This window comes from Equus asinus, chromosome 7 (assembly GCF_041296235.1).
Source record: "Equus asinus isolate D_3611 breed Donkey chromosome 7, EquAss-T2T_v2, whole genome shotgun sequence".
NCBI lineage: Eukaryota > Metazoa > Chordata > Mammalia > Perissodactyla > Equidae > Equus > Equus asinus.
In genome coordinates this window covers 61,968,304-61,982,671 of record NC_091796.1, presented here as the reverse complement: position 1 = coordinate 61,982,671, position 14,368 = coordinate 61,968,304, and the positions used below count along the sequence as shown (strand labels likewise).

The 14,368-nt window shown below is 43.9% G+C and overlaps 1 protein-coding gene across 2 annotated transcripts in view; it reads right to left on the bottom strand.

Moving 5' to 3' along the window:
• Positions 1 to 14,368, bottom strand: part of LAMA1 (laminin subunit alpha 1) — a 148,057-nt gene that overhangs the window by 36,346 nt on the left and 97,343 nt on the right. For both annotated transcript variants that reach the window (XM_044773411.2, XM_014851864.3), the window contains exons 32-40: positions 13,876 to 14,069; positions 12,750 to 12,892; positions 10,849 to 10,938; positions 9,162 to 9,273; positions 7,553 to 7,715; positions 3,040 to 3,250; positions 2,739 to 2,855; positions 2,452 to 2,615; positions 361 to 496 (exon numbers count right to left, since the gene is read on the bottom strand). In XM_044773411.2, coding sequence (XP_044629346.2) covers positions 361 to 496; positions 2,452 to 2,615; positions 2,739 to 2,855; positions 3,040 to 3,250; positions 7,553 to 7,715; positions 9,162 to 9,273; positions 10,849 to 10,938; positions 12,750 to 12,892; positions 13,876 to 14,069 — 1,330 coding nt within the window. The remainder of the gene's footprint in view (positions 1 to 360; positions 497 to 2,451; positions 2,616 to 2,738; positions 2,856 to 3,039; positions 3,251 to 7,552; positions 7,716 to 9,161; positions 9,274 to 10,848; positions 10,939 to 12,749; positions 12,893 to 13,875; positions 14,070 to 14,368) is intronic.

Below are 14,368 nucleotides of genomic sequence, written 5' to 3'. Positions count from 1 at the left end.
GAATACAAGCCCATTTTAAATATATGAAGATGAAAACCAGGCCTTCAATGAAGATCTTCACCACAGGTACGAAAGACGTCTCAAGTAGACACCAAATAGCATTATCATTTTTGTCATAAGAAACTGTGAGCTTTCCCCCATCTTTACATGGCTAGTCCCAGTCTTTATGAGAAGTATTTATGACCTTAAGAAATGAAGACTTAAATCATATGATGACAGAAGCCATAAATAGGTCCCAAAAAAGCATGTTGACGAGCATAAATTTAAGCCACTGAGTCTTTGCTCAAGCACCTTTATGGAACAATCTCTCACAGCCTCGCAAAGCAAGGTGCGCACCGAGGCCCAGGGGGCATCTCTTACCAGGCCAGCCTCAGTCCCAGTCCTGAGAGCACCTTGTGCCAGCTTCTCTGATGCTTCGATCCGGCTCTGCACACTGGAATGGACGTGGGTGGCACTGGTCGCGTTCAGGGACACACGTTTAACATTTCCAAGGCCGCTATGAAACCAGCATATTCAGAGATGTTATGACAAACTAGATTGAACTTGCCCACTATTCTTAAAAGCCCCCTAGCTCCTTTCCCCTTAGAAAAGTATCATTAACAGGGAATAACAACGTATGGGTTCCCTCCTGGCTCTAAAAGTACTCTTAAGAAGCAGTAGCCACATTGCCACCATGACACTAAGAACTGCTGTTTAGTTAATATCCAGAGAAGAGACTATTGCTGTTTCCCGTCTTTTAACCACCCCGTCAGTTTCCACGAGCGGCCCTCCATGTCCTCTGACCTCTCCCCAAGTTCCCTGCACACGTCTGGGCGCTGCTGCCTGTGTGCACTGGCTGTAATCTCTCCCAAAATGTCCTTGTTAACTTTGAAGAAGCTTTCCTAAGCAAATCTAAGGATGCTGAATCTTATTCTCAAATGGTAGACACCAATTTGGTGAAATTCACTAGAGGTTTGGGAGGAGGGTCAGATAATATTTCAATCATGTGAACCTCACTCTCACAAGTGGGCAAATCACTTACGAACTTGCCAACTGGTAATGGTGCAGTTTCATCCCGCTTGTTCCATCTTGAAAATGAAATATGACAATTGACACATCTTTGCCTGCTGAGTAACTCACTTCATTTTCTTCCCAAGGTTATCGAGTTCCCTGATTCCCACACCAGACATCAGCAGTTATTATTTGTTACTACTTGACTGGCAAAATTCGGTGATTTATAAATAAAAAATAATAATGTCATTTAACTTTGTGTATCATACCAAATTACGTTTACAACTCATACTAAGTAATAAAGCTTTTGTTCTAGCCGTGTACGTAGTCAAAATATTCTTTTTCTCTTTTGGGAAATGATGAAAGATGATGAAAAGAGAGAAGCTAACTGAGTATCTAATTCCATTTTCTATCACTGATCCCTATGGCACACGTAGGCGGCAGTGCTCAATGCAGCATGTAATTCACACAACATTCTTTCTTATATTTTTAATTGCTTTTGCTGTGTGATTTAATCTTTTATGGCAGCATTCCTCAAATTGGAAAAGATATCATTTTTCCCCTTCCACAAAACATACTCAACACATAGAAGCACACATATCCCCAGTGTGTCCAGACTTTCCCAGACGTAATTTATAACAAATTTAAAATAAATAAATTTACCAATTAACTCACAATATTGTGTAAATCACTGGTAAGGCCAAAAACACTGGCTCGCTCATTTGCTGCACATTAGATTGCCAGGGGATCTTTAAAAAAATTACAATGCCAGGACATATCCCAGACCAGTTAAGTCACAATCTTTGGGTGGGGAGGACAAGGGGACAAAGGCATCAGCATTTCTGAAGTTCCCCAGGTTATTCCAATGTGCAGACAAGTTTGGAGACCACTGGCCTAAAGTTGTATTTCTCATTTAAAGACACTTTTAATGAGCTGAGGACATATTTAACAAATATCCAAAAATATAACTTAAAATAATTATAATACAAGGGTAGATCCCCAGGCAGGAGAAAATAATCAGGGTGGTATTTTCAGGGGTTGGGAAAAGGACTCCCAACATTTCTGTAGGCCCCGTATGGGCAACCACTACCTCCATTCATGCATAAAGCCAGCCAAACCATAAGCTCCAAAAAGGTAAGATATATAAAGAAATGAATATCCTGGTTCTGTCCACATGCAACCCAGCAAAGCCCCAAGAACTCAGTAGATACTGACAGGACCCCAATGGCTTGATATTGCAGCATAACATTTGTTTTAATTCCTATCCAGTTCAGTTTGCATTTTTCCATCATACATTTATGCTGATGGTCAACTGTGTTATCAGACTGGGGAGGAAATCCTCCTTGCCATGTAAATAAAATAGGAGTCTTCATTTTTGACAAAAGAAGAAGAGTGACTCAACACTATGATCAAAATAACCATACTTATTCTCTCTGGAATTCCTGCAAGGTGTGGTCTCACCTGTCCAGAGCACCTGCTAGTCTCTGGAGCTCAGCTGCATGGTCCTCAGCTCTGTAGACAAGGTCAAGGGCTCTTCTTTTGGACATCTGCATGACCAGATCATCTACATGGCGCCTGATTTTGGCAGTCCACAAAAGTAGCTCATCCCGGTGACGCTCTAACTGCTGCAAAGAGAAATTAATATCGTGAACATACGTGCATCTGGTTAGCAATGGATGTGATGCATGTGTAAAGTGTGTGCAGCGCCTTTGGAAACTGTGCTGTGGCTGCGCTGAGCCGTGGCTTACCGCTACAGCCTTCTGTGCAGCGTTTGCACCTGCAGTGGCAGCATCTAGGGATCCTCTTCCTTCGGCAATTAGTGTTTTGGTCAACTTCTGTTCTTCTTGAACACGCAGCTTCTTATCCTGTAGCAAAAATGACCTTTAAGGATGCTTCATAAAAGCAAGTCGGTTTCCGAAGACTGGTGCCTGACACTACGTGCTGAAGTCAGTACTTGGGGCTCATTTTTCAAGAAGCTCAAAATGGTCTTATTCACCTCAGAGAATCTGGTTCCCCGCTCTGCCTGAGGAGAGAGCTATTAGGACTCACACTGACTTCTCGCAGGTTGGCCTTGACAATGCGCAGCAGGTGGCTGCTTTCCCGCGTCTTGGCCTCCGCTTCCCTCACGAGGCCTGTGGCCGCCTGCAGCTCACTGTCATGTTTGGAAAGGAGGCCGCTTGCTGCCTCTCTTAATACCTTCAATTCTTCTTGTGGCTTCTGATAATTTCTCTGAATCTGTGACAATAAATCTTCAGCAGCCCTGATAAATACAGATGGTTCACACGTAAGTAAACCAACAACAAAGCTCACATCAGAAATGATGGTGGAAGAAACCTTTACATCTCCATCCGAGTTTCTCCTTGAGATCCTAAGTGCTACATTATAACCTCTTCAAAGGGGAAACAGTTTTTCTACAACAGCAGTAGGTATGGCAGATTTACGCTTTATCCTTAACAAACTATCTTTATTCACAAACTTTCTAACATATTTTAGTAATGGAATTAGAAGAAATCACTTCAGTGAATCTGGATTCAGGAAGTTGGGCCCACAGTCTGTGAGCGATGGCAACTGCAATCTCCCATAAGAACATGGAGAGAAACTGAAAGGAGGGGGCCGTGCAGGGAGTTGCCATGAAGTTACCGATGTGCTCACATGACATAAAGACTCTTCTGCAGCTAGTTAAGAAACAGACTTTATCAAAACCTTCAAATCCAAATTGCCAGAAAGACATAATTTGCACCACTGATAAAAAGCAACTTTAGAAAGCCAAAGGATATTTTTTCCTATTCTTTTATAAATATGCTATCAAATTGCTTATTTAAATCAATTTGAACTTAAAGTTGCGTAGAATAATAAGATTTTCACACTACAAATCTTTGCACTGGTTGAATATATCCCATTAAACTTCTTGCTTTAATTTGTCAGGAGAACTTTGAAAAATTTCATTGAAAATGCCTTGTAAAGTACTCTCAGCTTTCACGGATATCAGATTGCTGCTCTAAGACACAACAGAAAACATTTTCCAAAGACAAATATTTGAGCTCTGACCAATTAGAACATCATCAGGGACTTTCTGAACATTCTTATGATCTTTAATGATAGTAAGATGTTGCACCATGACACAGGCAGCAAGAACTACAACACAGTACATGGAAACAGACAAGTGAGTTCAAGAGATCTCTAATGTCTGACAACGAATCCATCACTTCTTATCATTAAACAAGGTATTCTAAGAAATTTTAAGATAGAAGTTAAATTTTAATCTATGAAATGACTTTACCATCCAAATGGTGATCAGATGCAATGACATAGTCATCAATGACTTGAAGAAGATTAAATGAAAAAAAAAACCCCTCAGCACTGTTCTTTAGCTTCTTCCTGCAAAATTTATCCATTAATACAGGAAACCAGTGTTTCTCACACTAGCATCCCACAAACAGGTCAGCAAGTTCCCTGAGAAAAGCCTGTGGTGAAGCAGGTTGAGCTGCCTTCCCGAGGCCCCTCTTGGAGGTTCAAGATGCACATCAGCGCACTGAAAGCTCTGAAAAGACTTACAGTTAGGAACTTGTCTCTCCTTAGTAGACTCTGTGTTTCCCAAGCTTATCCGGTCATAGGACACATTTCCTTAACGAAATCTCTTTTGATCGCTCTGGGGATGCAGCGTGGAAGACAGCTGGAAACAGCTACAAATGATCATTTATAGTGTGCACTACAGGGTAACACAGCAGACCGGAGCTGGCCATCCTTAGAAAGGCTTGCTGCAAGGCTGGCCCTTGGCTGCCGTCTGCAAGCGTTCCTGCTGTTTTCTAACTGATAAGAGTGGCTCACTGCCTCCACTGTTGGTGCAAACAGTGTGGTTTATGCTGAACACCTGACTTCCTTGTGGGAGTCTGGAATTCAGGCACGTGCTAGGCAGAGTGTGACTATTGGACCAGCCCCCAGGAAAAACCTTGGATGCTGAACCTCCAATGGGCTTCCCTGGGCAGAAATATCGCACAGGTGCCACTGCATGTTTGTGCATGTTTGCTGCTGTGGGAAGAGCGCTCTGTGACCCGTCCTGGGAAGGAGAGAGGAGGGAATCCTATGCGCATGCCCCCAGGTTCCACTGTGACTTCTTCCCTGACCAGCTGTGCATCCTTAATGCGTCGCCCTAAGAAATCTTGGCTGTGAGTACAACTACATGCTGAGTCCTGAGGGTCCTAGTGAAACTCTGAATATGGAGGTGGTCTTGGGGACCCTGACACATGCATGCTAAGAAAGCATGATAAGCGTGCTAAATATTCCCACCAACAGGATTGCCACACTTCAGCATAAATTACCAGTTTTCTAAGAAGTATGATTAAAGGGCTGATAAATAATTTCTAAAATAGTCCATGGAATTTGAAATGGCATAAGTATAGGGATTACCTACGGAAAATAAAGAAGTGGAGACCAGAGAACATATTCTAAACTTTAATTTTTTTAAATAAATGGTCTCTTTGGTAATAATTTAACTTACAAATTAAAGAGAGAGATCGGCAACCTTATTAATAACCTATTCCAAATAGCAACGGAAGAAGTGCAAGAACAGAGAAAAGGTGACAGGAGGGCCTAGACGGGGAGGGCTGGGGCACTGAGGAGGACAGGGAGAGGGCCTTCTCCCCTTCTCTCAAATGCTATTCAGAAAATGAACTCTTCCCAATTGGACTATGAGCTCCTAGAGGGCAAAAAGCTCTGTTGTCCTCCTTCGTGTCCCCAACTCCTAGCACAATGCCTGCCACTGGGGGCTTAATCCATTTTGTTGAATGAAGGCATGAACTGACAGTGGAAGAGTAATGTGGGAGAGGACAGCCTCACAAAATCACCCCCGAGGATCTCCAGGGACTCTCCATCTTTGATAAGCTCCCCTCTGATGGGCAGCCAAGGGAGGGACAGTTAGACGGGAAACCACGTGTGGGGGCAGGAAGCACCGGGAGGAGCCGGAGAGCCCAGGATGAGCTGGAGACGGGTGGGGGAGTGTGTGAGCGAAAGGTGGCTGGAATCAGACAGATGTTCCTATGTTCTTGGGGAGGCAGTGGGGAGCTCTGGAAGGTTAGGGGGCAGAGCCGAGCCTGGGGTGGCCGCCTCCAGAATGGAAGGCTTGCGTGGAAGGGTGAGCTCCTTTCCCTCCAGCGTTCCCTGCTGCCACGCATTTCAGGCGAAGGCAGGATGCAGGTGATGAGCTAGGGTCAGAGAAGCATGACTTTAATCTAGCGTGGGTGTAGAGGCACGGTCCCTGACCTGACCGTCAAAATTCCACCCATCTGTCTCTTAGGGACTGGGTCTCAAATGGTCCTTCCTTCTGTTTTGGGTTGGAAAATAACAGGGTTTAGAGAAACACAGATTTAGGTTTGGGGTCAGGTTTCCTATTATCCTGGAGGTTTAACATTGGGCAAGTTACTTACAGTCTCTGGGCCTCAGTTTCCCCAGCTGGATTCTTCCCTGCCTGCCAAGGTGGCTGAGATGGTCAGAGGGCAGGTCCTTGGCACAGAGGAGCGCTCGGTAGACGGCAGCTCCCTCCCCCACCGCCTGGGCCCTCGCCCACTCTCATCTCCCTTCATGTAGTTCATAGTTCTCTCGGGACCTTGCGGGCCCTAATGTTCTAGTTGTTAGATTACCAGTTCTCTCTCCAAATTCCACATGACAGTGAGTTCCTCCTTTTGTTTTTCACCCAACAAATCAACAACAATGTCAGAAATCAGATTCAGTGATGAAAAAAGATGTAAGCTCAACTCTTCAGTGTGTTGCCAGTGGAAATGGACATTGTTTTAGATAAATCTTTTAGAAAATAATTTAGAAAGGTAAGTCTACCCTGATAAGATAATAATGTGAAATATAGAAATACATTTTTGTCTAAGATGTCTGTTACAACACTACTTAAAATAGCAAAATATATTAAAAATAGTTTAAAGATCTCACTATAGAGGATAGAATTTTGATGGAGTATTGTATAACTATTTAAACCAGTACTTAAGACATTTATCACAGCCTGGCAGAAAAATAGCCTGTGCTATAATCAAGTAATAATTGTGTGAAAATACTAAGAACAAAGCATGAAAGGAATTCACAAGCTCCTAGTGACCATGTCTAATAATTCTTTATGATCTGTCATTTCACGTCGTAGGTTTTGATGAGGGTTTGCACAACTGAGCCAAGTTATTCTGGCAAAATGTCAAGTCGTCTTGGCGTTAACTGCATAGGTAGTAGCCACTGACTATATTTTCTCCCATTAGAGTTTATTGCATTATATTTCATCTTCAATAAATACAGTATCATGAGGTTATTTCGTTCATGCTAGGTGAAAATGTTCCAGAGCCACAGAGAAAAACAAAACCTATGGCCTAAGAGCACAGAGACAGAGATACTGGCATTGATAACACTCTTCTCTATTTGGAGGGGCCAGCGCCCATCTCTTCACTGACTTGACAATAGAGCCCCAGTGAGAGCTTTCTTTCCCTCCCCTCCTCCCACGGGGCTCCTCCCCCCTCAGCATTCAAGTTCCTCCCTCTCATCGGTTGTGTCATGAATGGTATTTAGGACTTACTTGAGTTCAAGGGTGGCATTTTGGTGCAACTGCATAAAATGCCTTTTCTGTATGATTTCCAGCAAAGATGTAATGTTCTCTTGCATATTCTGAAGAGTAGAACTGGGTAGTTGGAAATCTTCATCTAAGGTCTGATTTAGAGTTGTTGCCTTTTCAATCATTTCTGTGGAGAAAATTCATCAATCATTTAATAAGTCTCTCAAAAGTGGACAGTACTAAGATGGAAAGAGTTAGAACCTTCTTCAGTGAGGCCTGCTCTGCTCCCCTAAACTGGGTTGAATGTCTAGGCCCAGCCAGGCCACCCCGTACACCCCAATGCACTCTGCACACCCCTGTCAGAACACTCACAGACTGGGGTGACTGGTTTGTTTAATGTTGGTCTTCCCCACACCCAGAAACACTGTAAGGGCAGGGGCCATGGCCATCAGGTTTACTTCGGCATTTCCTGCACCTGGCACAAACATTTGCACCTAGAAACGCCCAATAAATATTTACTGTATGAATGAACCACCAATATTTGATACTATTTTATTAAACATATTATTTGTTCTAATAATTTCCTTACCTTTTGTCCTGGAAAGTCTATTTGTATTGGGTTCTGTACTTTTTATGCCCTTACACTACAATCCAAAAAGAAAAGCAAGAATATGTTTCTGGTAGCCAGGAAACTGAAAACAGCATTCTAAAAGCCTGATCAGACAGGACATCCCAACTGAATAGTGACTCCATCACTCTCATATCGTGGATCTACTTTGGGACCACAGGGAAGCCCCAAATCCCAGCAGCTCCCATTCTGGGGAAAGGACGGCATGAAGGTGAGCAAAGCTACTCCATGGTGTTGGTGCTTCGCCATCCATTTTGTTTGGCCAAGCAGCCTGCAGGAATCTTAAACTGACACCAGCCCCTCATACAGGCAGTGCCCTAGAGAGCAGCCAGCAGCGGCATAAGCAAATGTAAGCTCCTGGTACGCTTTCCCAGCTGCCCTCGTGACCGGCAGTCTCCCCGCCTCCCAGCCCCACCCCCATGCGCCCCTTAGAGCAGACCCCGTAGGGCTTACCTGCTTCTTTGGTTTGGATTGACCAATCTGTCCTTAGCCTAGAATCCCAGAGCACTCCACCCTCGACCCTAATAAAGCCCGTGCCCCAGGTCTGTCTCTCTCTGCCCACACCCTGCCTTGGCCTCTCGGGTGCCCACCAAGGCATGCCGCACTTCCTCCCGGACCTGTGAGTAAGGAGCGTCTCTACTGCATTTTCTCTTAGGTCTGTGGTGGGACCTTGCCTCACCATCCAGCTCCCTGTGCTTCACTTAATAAGTATTAATTTGACAAATTCCTAACAGATGCGGAGGCACCACACCTGCTTAATACTTAGGATTTAAGTGTAAGATAGAAAAGGAAAAAGGGAACATCCGTTTTGTTTAAAGATAAAACTCTCAATGAAATATTATGATCCAGACCCATCAGGATCCCCAAACCACAGAGCATTCCTGTCCTTTGGCTCTAGGAAGCCCAAGGCAAGTCACACACACCCATTCATACACTTTATAAACCGAATGGGGCTTTTTCTACCAAAAAGGCACACAGTCCCCAAGCGAGACACTGACTACAGACCTTGGATGTGTATCTGCAGCTGCTCTGTAAATGTCACGAGCTCTTGACTCTTGCTGAGGGTTCTTTCAGTCTCCCTGGCCACGTGCTGGCTACGTGTTAACACTCTAGTGAGCTGGCAGAAAATAAAGTCTCAGGTTAGTTTGACTTTGAATAATATGCAAGCTTTGGTACTCTGGTTTTGTCTCTCTGAAACTACAAAATATATTCCAGAATACAGAGTAAAGATGTACACTATCATGTAAGCCACGGTTAATATTTCAGTGTTGGAACTGACTAAGTGATTAATGCAAGAATCTCTCACTCTGTGTGAGAAAAGATGGTATAGTTTTAAAAGCAGCCTAATTGGTTATCAAACCACAGACTCTGCTACTGTCTCTATTGTGAAGACCTTGTATTCAGTTTATGACCTAAGTGAACAGAAAACAGAAAGTAAAATCTTACCAATTTGTATTGACCTTGAGCACTCAGTGGAGGAGTTAAGAACACAGAGTCAGGCACGCTGGGCTTAGGCCTGATCCTGCCCAGCTGGTGGCCTAGTACTTAACATTTCCCGGCGTCACCAACATCGCGGAGTGATAATAACACTTACCTCGGGGGGCTTTATGAGGATTAAATGCGATGATGTCTGTAAAACTGGCAGCCCAGGGCTTGAGACTTCGCTGCCTTCAGCTGTTATTTTTATTAGGAATGTTACAGTTTGTAAAAGGGAAGGGTGTTTGTAATTTCCAGGAGTGTAAAGTAACTCAGACTGGTTCTAAAAGTGTTTTCTAGTCAAAATACAAAGACTCCCTTCTTTAATGGATGGAGAGAATTTACTTTTAACAGCTTATCACTTCCTACCAAATGTTTGCTCGTTAGGTACTTAAAACCCACACTCAAACCCTTAAACTCTTCCCAAATCATCACTAATTCTAAGTCAACAGAAGCCAGGCTAACACGTTTTAGGGTATGTGACTGTACGTGCATGCACGTTGAGACGCAGAGACTGGAGACGCCCATCTGGAGGTGCACTCCCATACGCATCTCCACGTACACACATGCGTGTAAGTGTGCACACACCCACGAAATTCACAAGTGAAAATTATAAATTTGACACTAGGCCTCCCGCACCACCTGCAAATGAGGAGATTCTTTTCTGGGTCACTAAAAACCGTTAATCTGGCATGAGCTAAACAGAGTAAGTAATTTACTGCTGACATCAAAATGAGCTCTCTTGCCATTCAAAGTCCGCAAATCAGAAGCACGTGGCCTGCAGGCTGACTGTGGCACAGACGCCACATGACGAGGCCTGTGCAGCAAGCAGCGCCCGCGTTCAGGGGAGTGCCTCTGAGGGCCGGCGCTCACCATGGGCTTGGATATGCAGTGAAATTAGGAGAAGGAAGGACTCTCAGCCACCTTTTAATCCCACCCACCCCCTGGTTCACAGGAGAAATAAGAGGCAAATGGCAAAGCGACTGCCCACTCTTCCCTCAGCAGAGGTGACAAGAGAAATTAAATCAGGAGCCTTTTCCCACAAAGCATAGGGACTACAGCATAGGGTTCAAACCAACCTGATGACAAAGCACCTAGAGCACAGCTCCTGGGAGGAAGAGGCTGCCCGAGCTCACCAGAACCGCTGAGACAGCCCTACTGCGAGTGCTCGCAAGCGCTGGGCGGGGGAAGCGGGCCCTTTTTGTGAAGAATTTACCTCCCTTTGCAGGTCATCCGTATGTTCTGCAACACTTTCAAGCTGAACTTTTGCCAGTCTCTTTTGTGTATTTTCTTTTAATACAGATTCCTAAAAAGAATGAAGAAAACCAATTACAATGCTGCAAAATGAATTTGCTGGTTCTCACCTATGAATCACTTATTTCCTTTTTTTGCTCACAAAAAGAAGTTCTTCCTTCCTTGAAATTGCTTTAAAAAATAAAATGATTCACATATACTTGTTTTGATTATAGCAACATGTTTCCATTGTGCCATCATTTGCTTTATATTTCCTGTCAGATATGAACTCAAAGTCTGGTGTGTTACAGAGTCTGATCCTGCTGAGTGCTTGTGTAAGTCTGGCTTAATTTCAATATCAGAGTCACATAAATTCTAACTGTAATTGCTAACACCTTAAAAAAATGCTTACTCGGCTAAAACCCAAAAGTATTAAGTAAAGAAATGCCTTCATAATTACTAATAATTAAGTGCTTAATTTACGCCGACACTCTTCTAACTTCTTTACTTGTATGACTTTAGTCAAACCTTATAACAACCCCATGAAATGGCTAAACCATTGTTTCGGGTCAGGGGAGCTAAAGAGCTTGCGCACGGTCCTGGTGCAGGTAAATAATGAAAACGACCAACAGCGCGGAGCTCACACTCTTAACCTCTTGCATGCTTTACACAAACAGAAAAAGTGTTTAAAGTGATAAAAGTGACCCCAAAAAGTGACAAAGTGGTTTAAATGAGAGCAAATCATTCAAAAATACTAAAATTTTAAATTATTTATCTTACTTGATGAATTTAAAATACAGTATATTGCTGGGGCCCAAACTGATGGAAAATAGTATTTATTGATTGTGTCTATAGCGAGTAGAAAAGAAATTTAACATTTCTTTCTTTCTTTTTTTTTTGGAGAATTTTTTCTTATCTTTCAAAACTATTTTTTTCCATCTGAGGAAAAACAATATAAAACATCTCAGAGTTCCCTTACTTTTCCTTACTGCCATCATGTCTACAGAAAACAAGCCACTGTAAACAAGAAAGGACTGTGAAGTAGCTGGACTCCAACACACACACACATCACACACACACACAAGCACACAGACACACACACACAAGCACATCCCACATACACACACATGAACACAGGCCTAAGGAAATGTTAAGTCTGAGAAAAGCTTTTATCTAAAAAAGGCATTCAGCAATGACTATTCTTTTTATTACTGCATGACACAGTGAATTATCTCAAATTTTAATGTATAGGTTTTAAACAAAATTAAGAATCATATTTTTTTCCAGTTAGAATTAAAACACTAGAGTAGAATGCTGTCTACTAAGTTAATTTCTTAACTTCTCACCCTTTTTTTGGACCCAGATCCTGTTTCACTGAATATAAAAACTATGATTTACCCCCAGAGATCTTTATACAATCTTCAGGGAGGATAAAATCTGTGCCCTGCAACTCAAGTTAAGAATAATACATTTACAGAAAACAGTTGATTTCAGCATATTCTAACATTTAGAAAGAGACCATCCAGATTTGTTTTCTATATTTGAAATAGGACAGCTGTTTACAACTATCCAAAGATGTGTCATAAAGAGGAGCAAGTGGACATCGTGTTATTCCAAAAGGCAGAAGGACCACGGGGCACGGATGTAGAAGGAGGCATCCATGGACTAGGTCTCAAACAATTAGAGCTGTCCCCCAGTGAAAGCGGGACATGTGCGGGGGAAGCTCCTGGCCAGGGTCCCGGGGAGGCTGGAGCCCTTCCAGCGGGGGTGCTGGGAATGACACTGTCACACCTGTGCGGGACACCAACAATGACTCCTACTTCCAGTCAGCTCTGTCTCTCGGTGACACGTGTTTCTATCCACCTCTGAATTCCCAGTACCTACCTGGAGATATTTAGTTGTATTTTCCAGGTTTGACAAAATTCCATAGGGAGCAGGGATAATGCTGGTGAGGTTCACAGAAAGAACGTTATCACCGATGTTATCCAAGTCACTCAGCAGCACACCTACACATTCGTCATCACAAGCTGAAGGAAAAAGAAAGTTTAAGTTAATGGCCAAGCCGCTGGTGCATCTTCCCGGCGGTCTGCCTAAGCCGTTCTGTAGTAAGAGCATCTGCAGGCAGAGCGCACAGCGAGGCTTCCAGGAGCCCATCCGACGTCATTCTAATGCCAACCGTGAGAGGCAGCTGGCCAGGAAGTCCTAAGCCCGTTCGCAAACAACGATGCTGAGACTGTGATCAGATCAGGGACTCCCCTGGGGTCACACAGAAAGAAGCAACCAACTGATCCCCAGGGCAGATCCCAGGTCTGGCACACGTTTTGTTACGCAGCTATGACCTTCACGGTGCATTTGTTCCTCTCTGACTGGGACCAATGGCAATGAATTCCAACTGTACTTCCTTTCAGAACTGGGCCTATCATGTCCTCAGAGAGTTTGCAGACGCATCTTCAGCCAGTACTAACGAAGGAGACAGGGAAAACAGTAGATGTGTTTTTACTTAGACCAAACACAACAACAAAAGCAGCAAAGCTCTTGAATGTGCTGATCCTGGCATCACTTCCTCCCCATCTTTCCCGAGGACCACTAAGAAGACATCCTAAGACGACTGCCTCAGGTACTTGCCATTAAAATAAATCAGAAGTGGAAAAAAATCCACAACAGCCAAGAGCTGAAGCCATAGTGAAATCTGGGTAACAGTGATGACAGCCCCACAAAGGGTTCCTTCTCTGCACTGAGAGGCCCTCGGCTCCGGTACAGGAAACGCTGACACAGCTAAACTGTGAAGTCGGAAGTGCCGAGCTGCTTACAGTGCCCAAGAGATCAAAGCTGTTGTCTAGACCTTCCTGCCTCAGACGAAAAGCACTATAAGAAGTTCAGTTCAGCAGATGTAACAGCAATCTAAGCTTCATAGAAAATCCAGGACTTTCTTGGGCACCATAGGGCACCGCAACAGGAAAACCTTTGAGAGGAAAAACCATCTTTAAAGATTTGGAGAAGGAATACCCACAAATACAATCGCTTTCCACCAGAATGTGCCTCGGTTCACATTCCTCACATCGGAGCCCCGTGGCCCCTGGCCTGCAGACACACTGCCCGGACCTGCGGTCACAGTCGCTGTGAACAGAGCCACGCGGGCTGCAGTCACAGCTCTGGCAAGTGCCGCCTGGTGCTCGAGGGTTCCCGTGGTAGCCTGAAGAGCACCTACAGAAAGGAGACACACAGCATGGGCAGCAGGTCAACACCGTGAGCAAATACAGAACCAGCTCCTGACCAGGACAGCAAGCACTTCTGCCAAATGAGTACAAAGAATACAGCCCATTTACCTCACTCTACATTTTATTTCCTAAAAGGAGGGTGAGATGGTCACAGAAAGTGCGTTTACCTGAATTAATACATAGCAAACTCAGTTTGGGGATAGTAATGAGGTCCCATATCAATCACGCACATCCAAACTGACAATGCCTCCCAAACCCCTTTAGTAAACATGTCCTACACCTGTG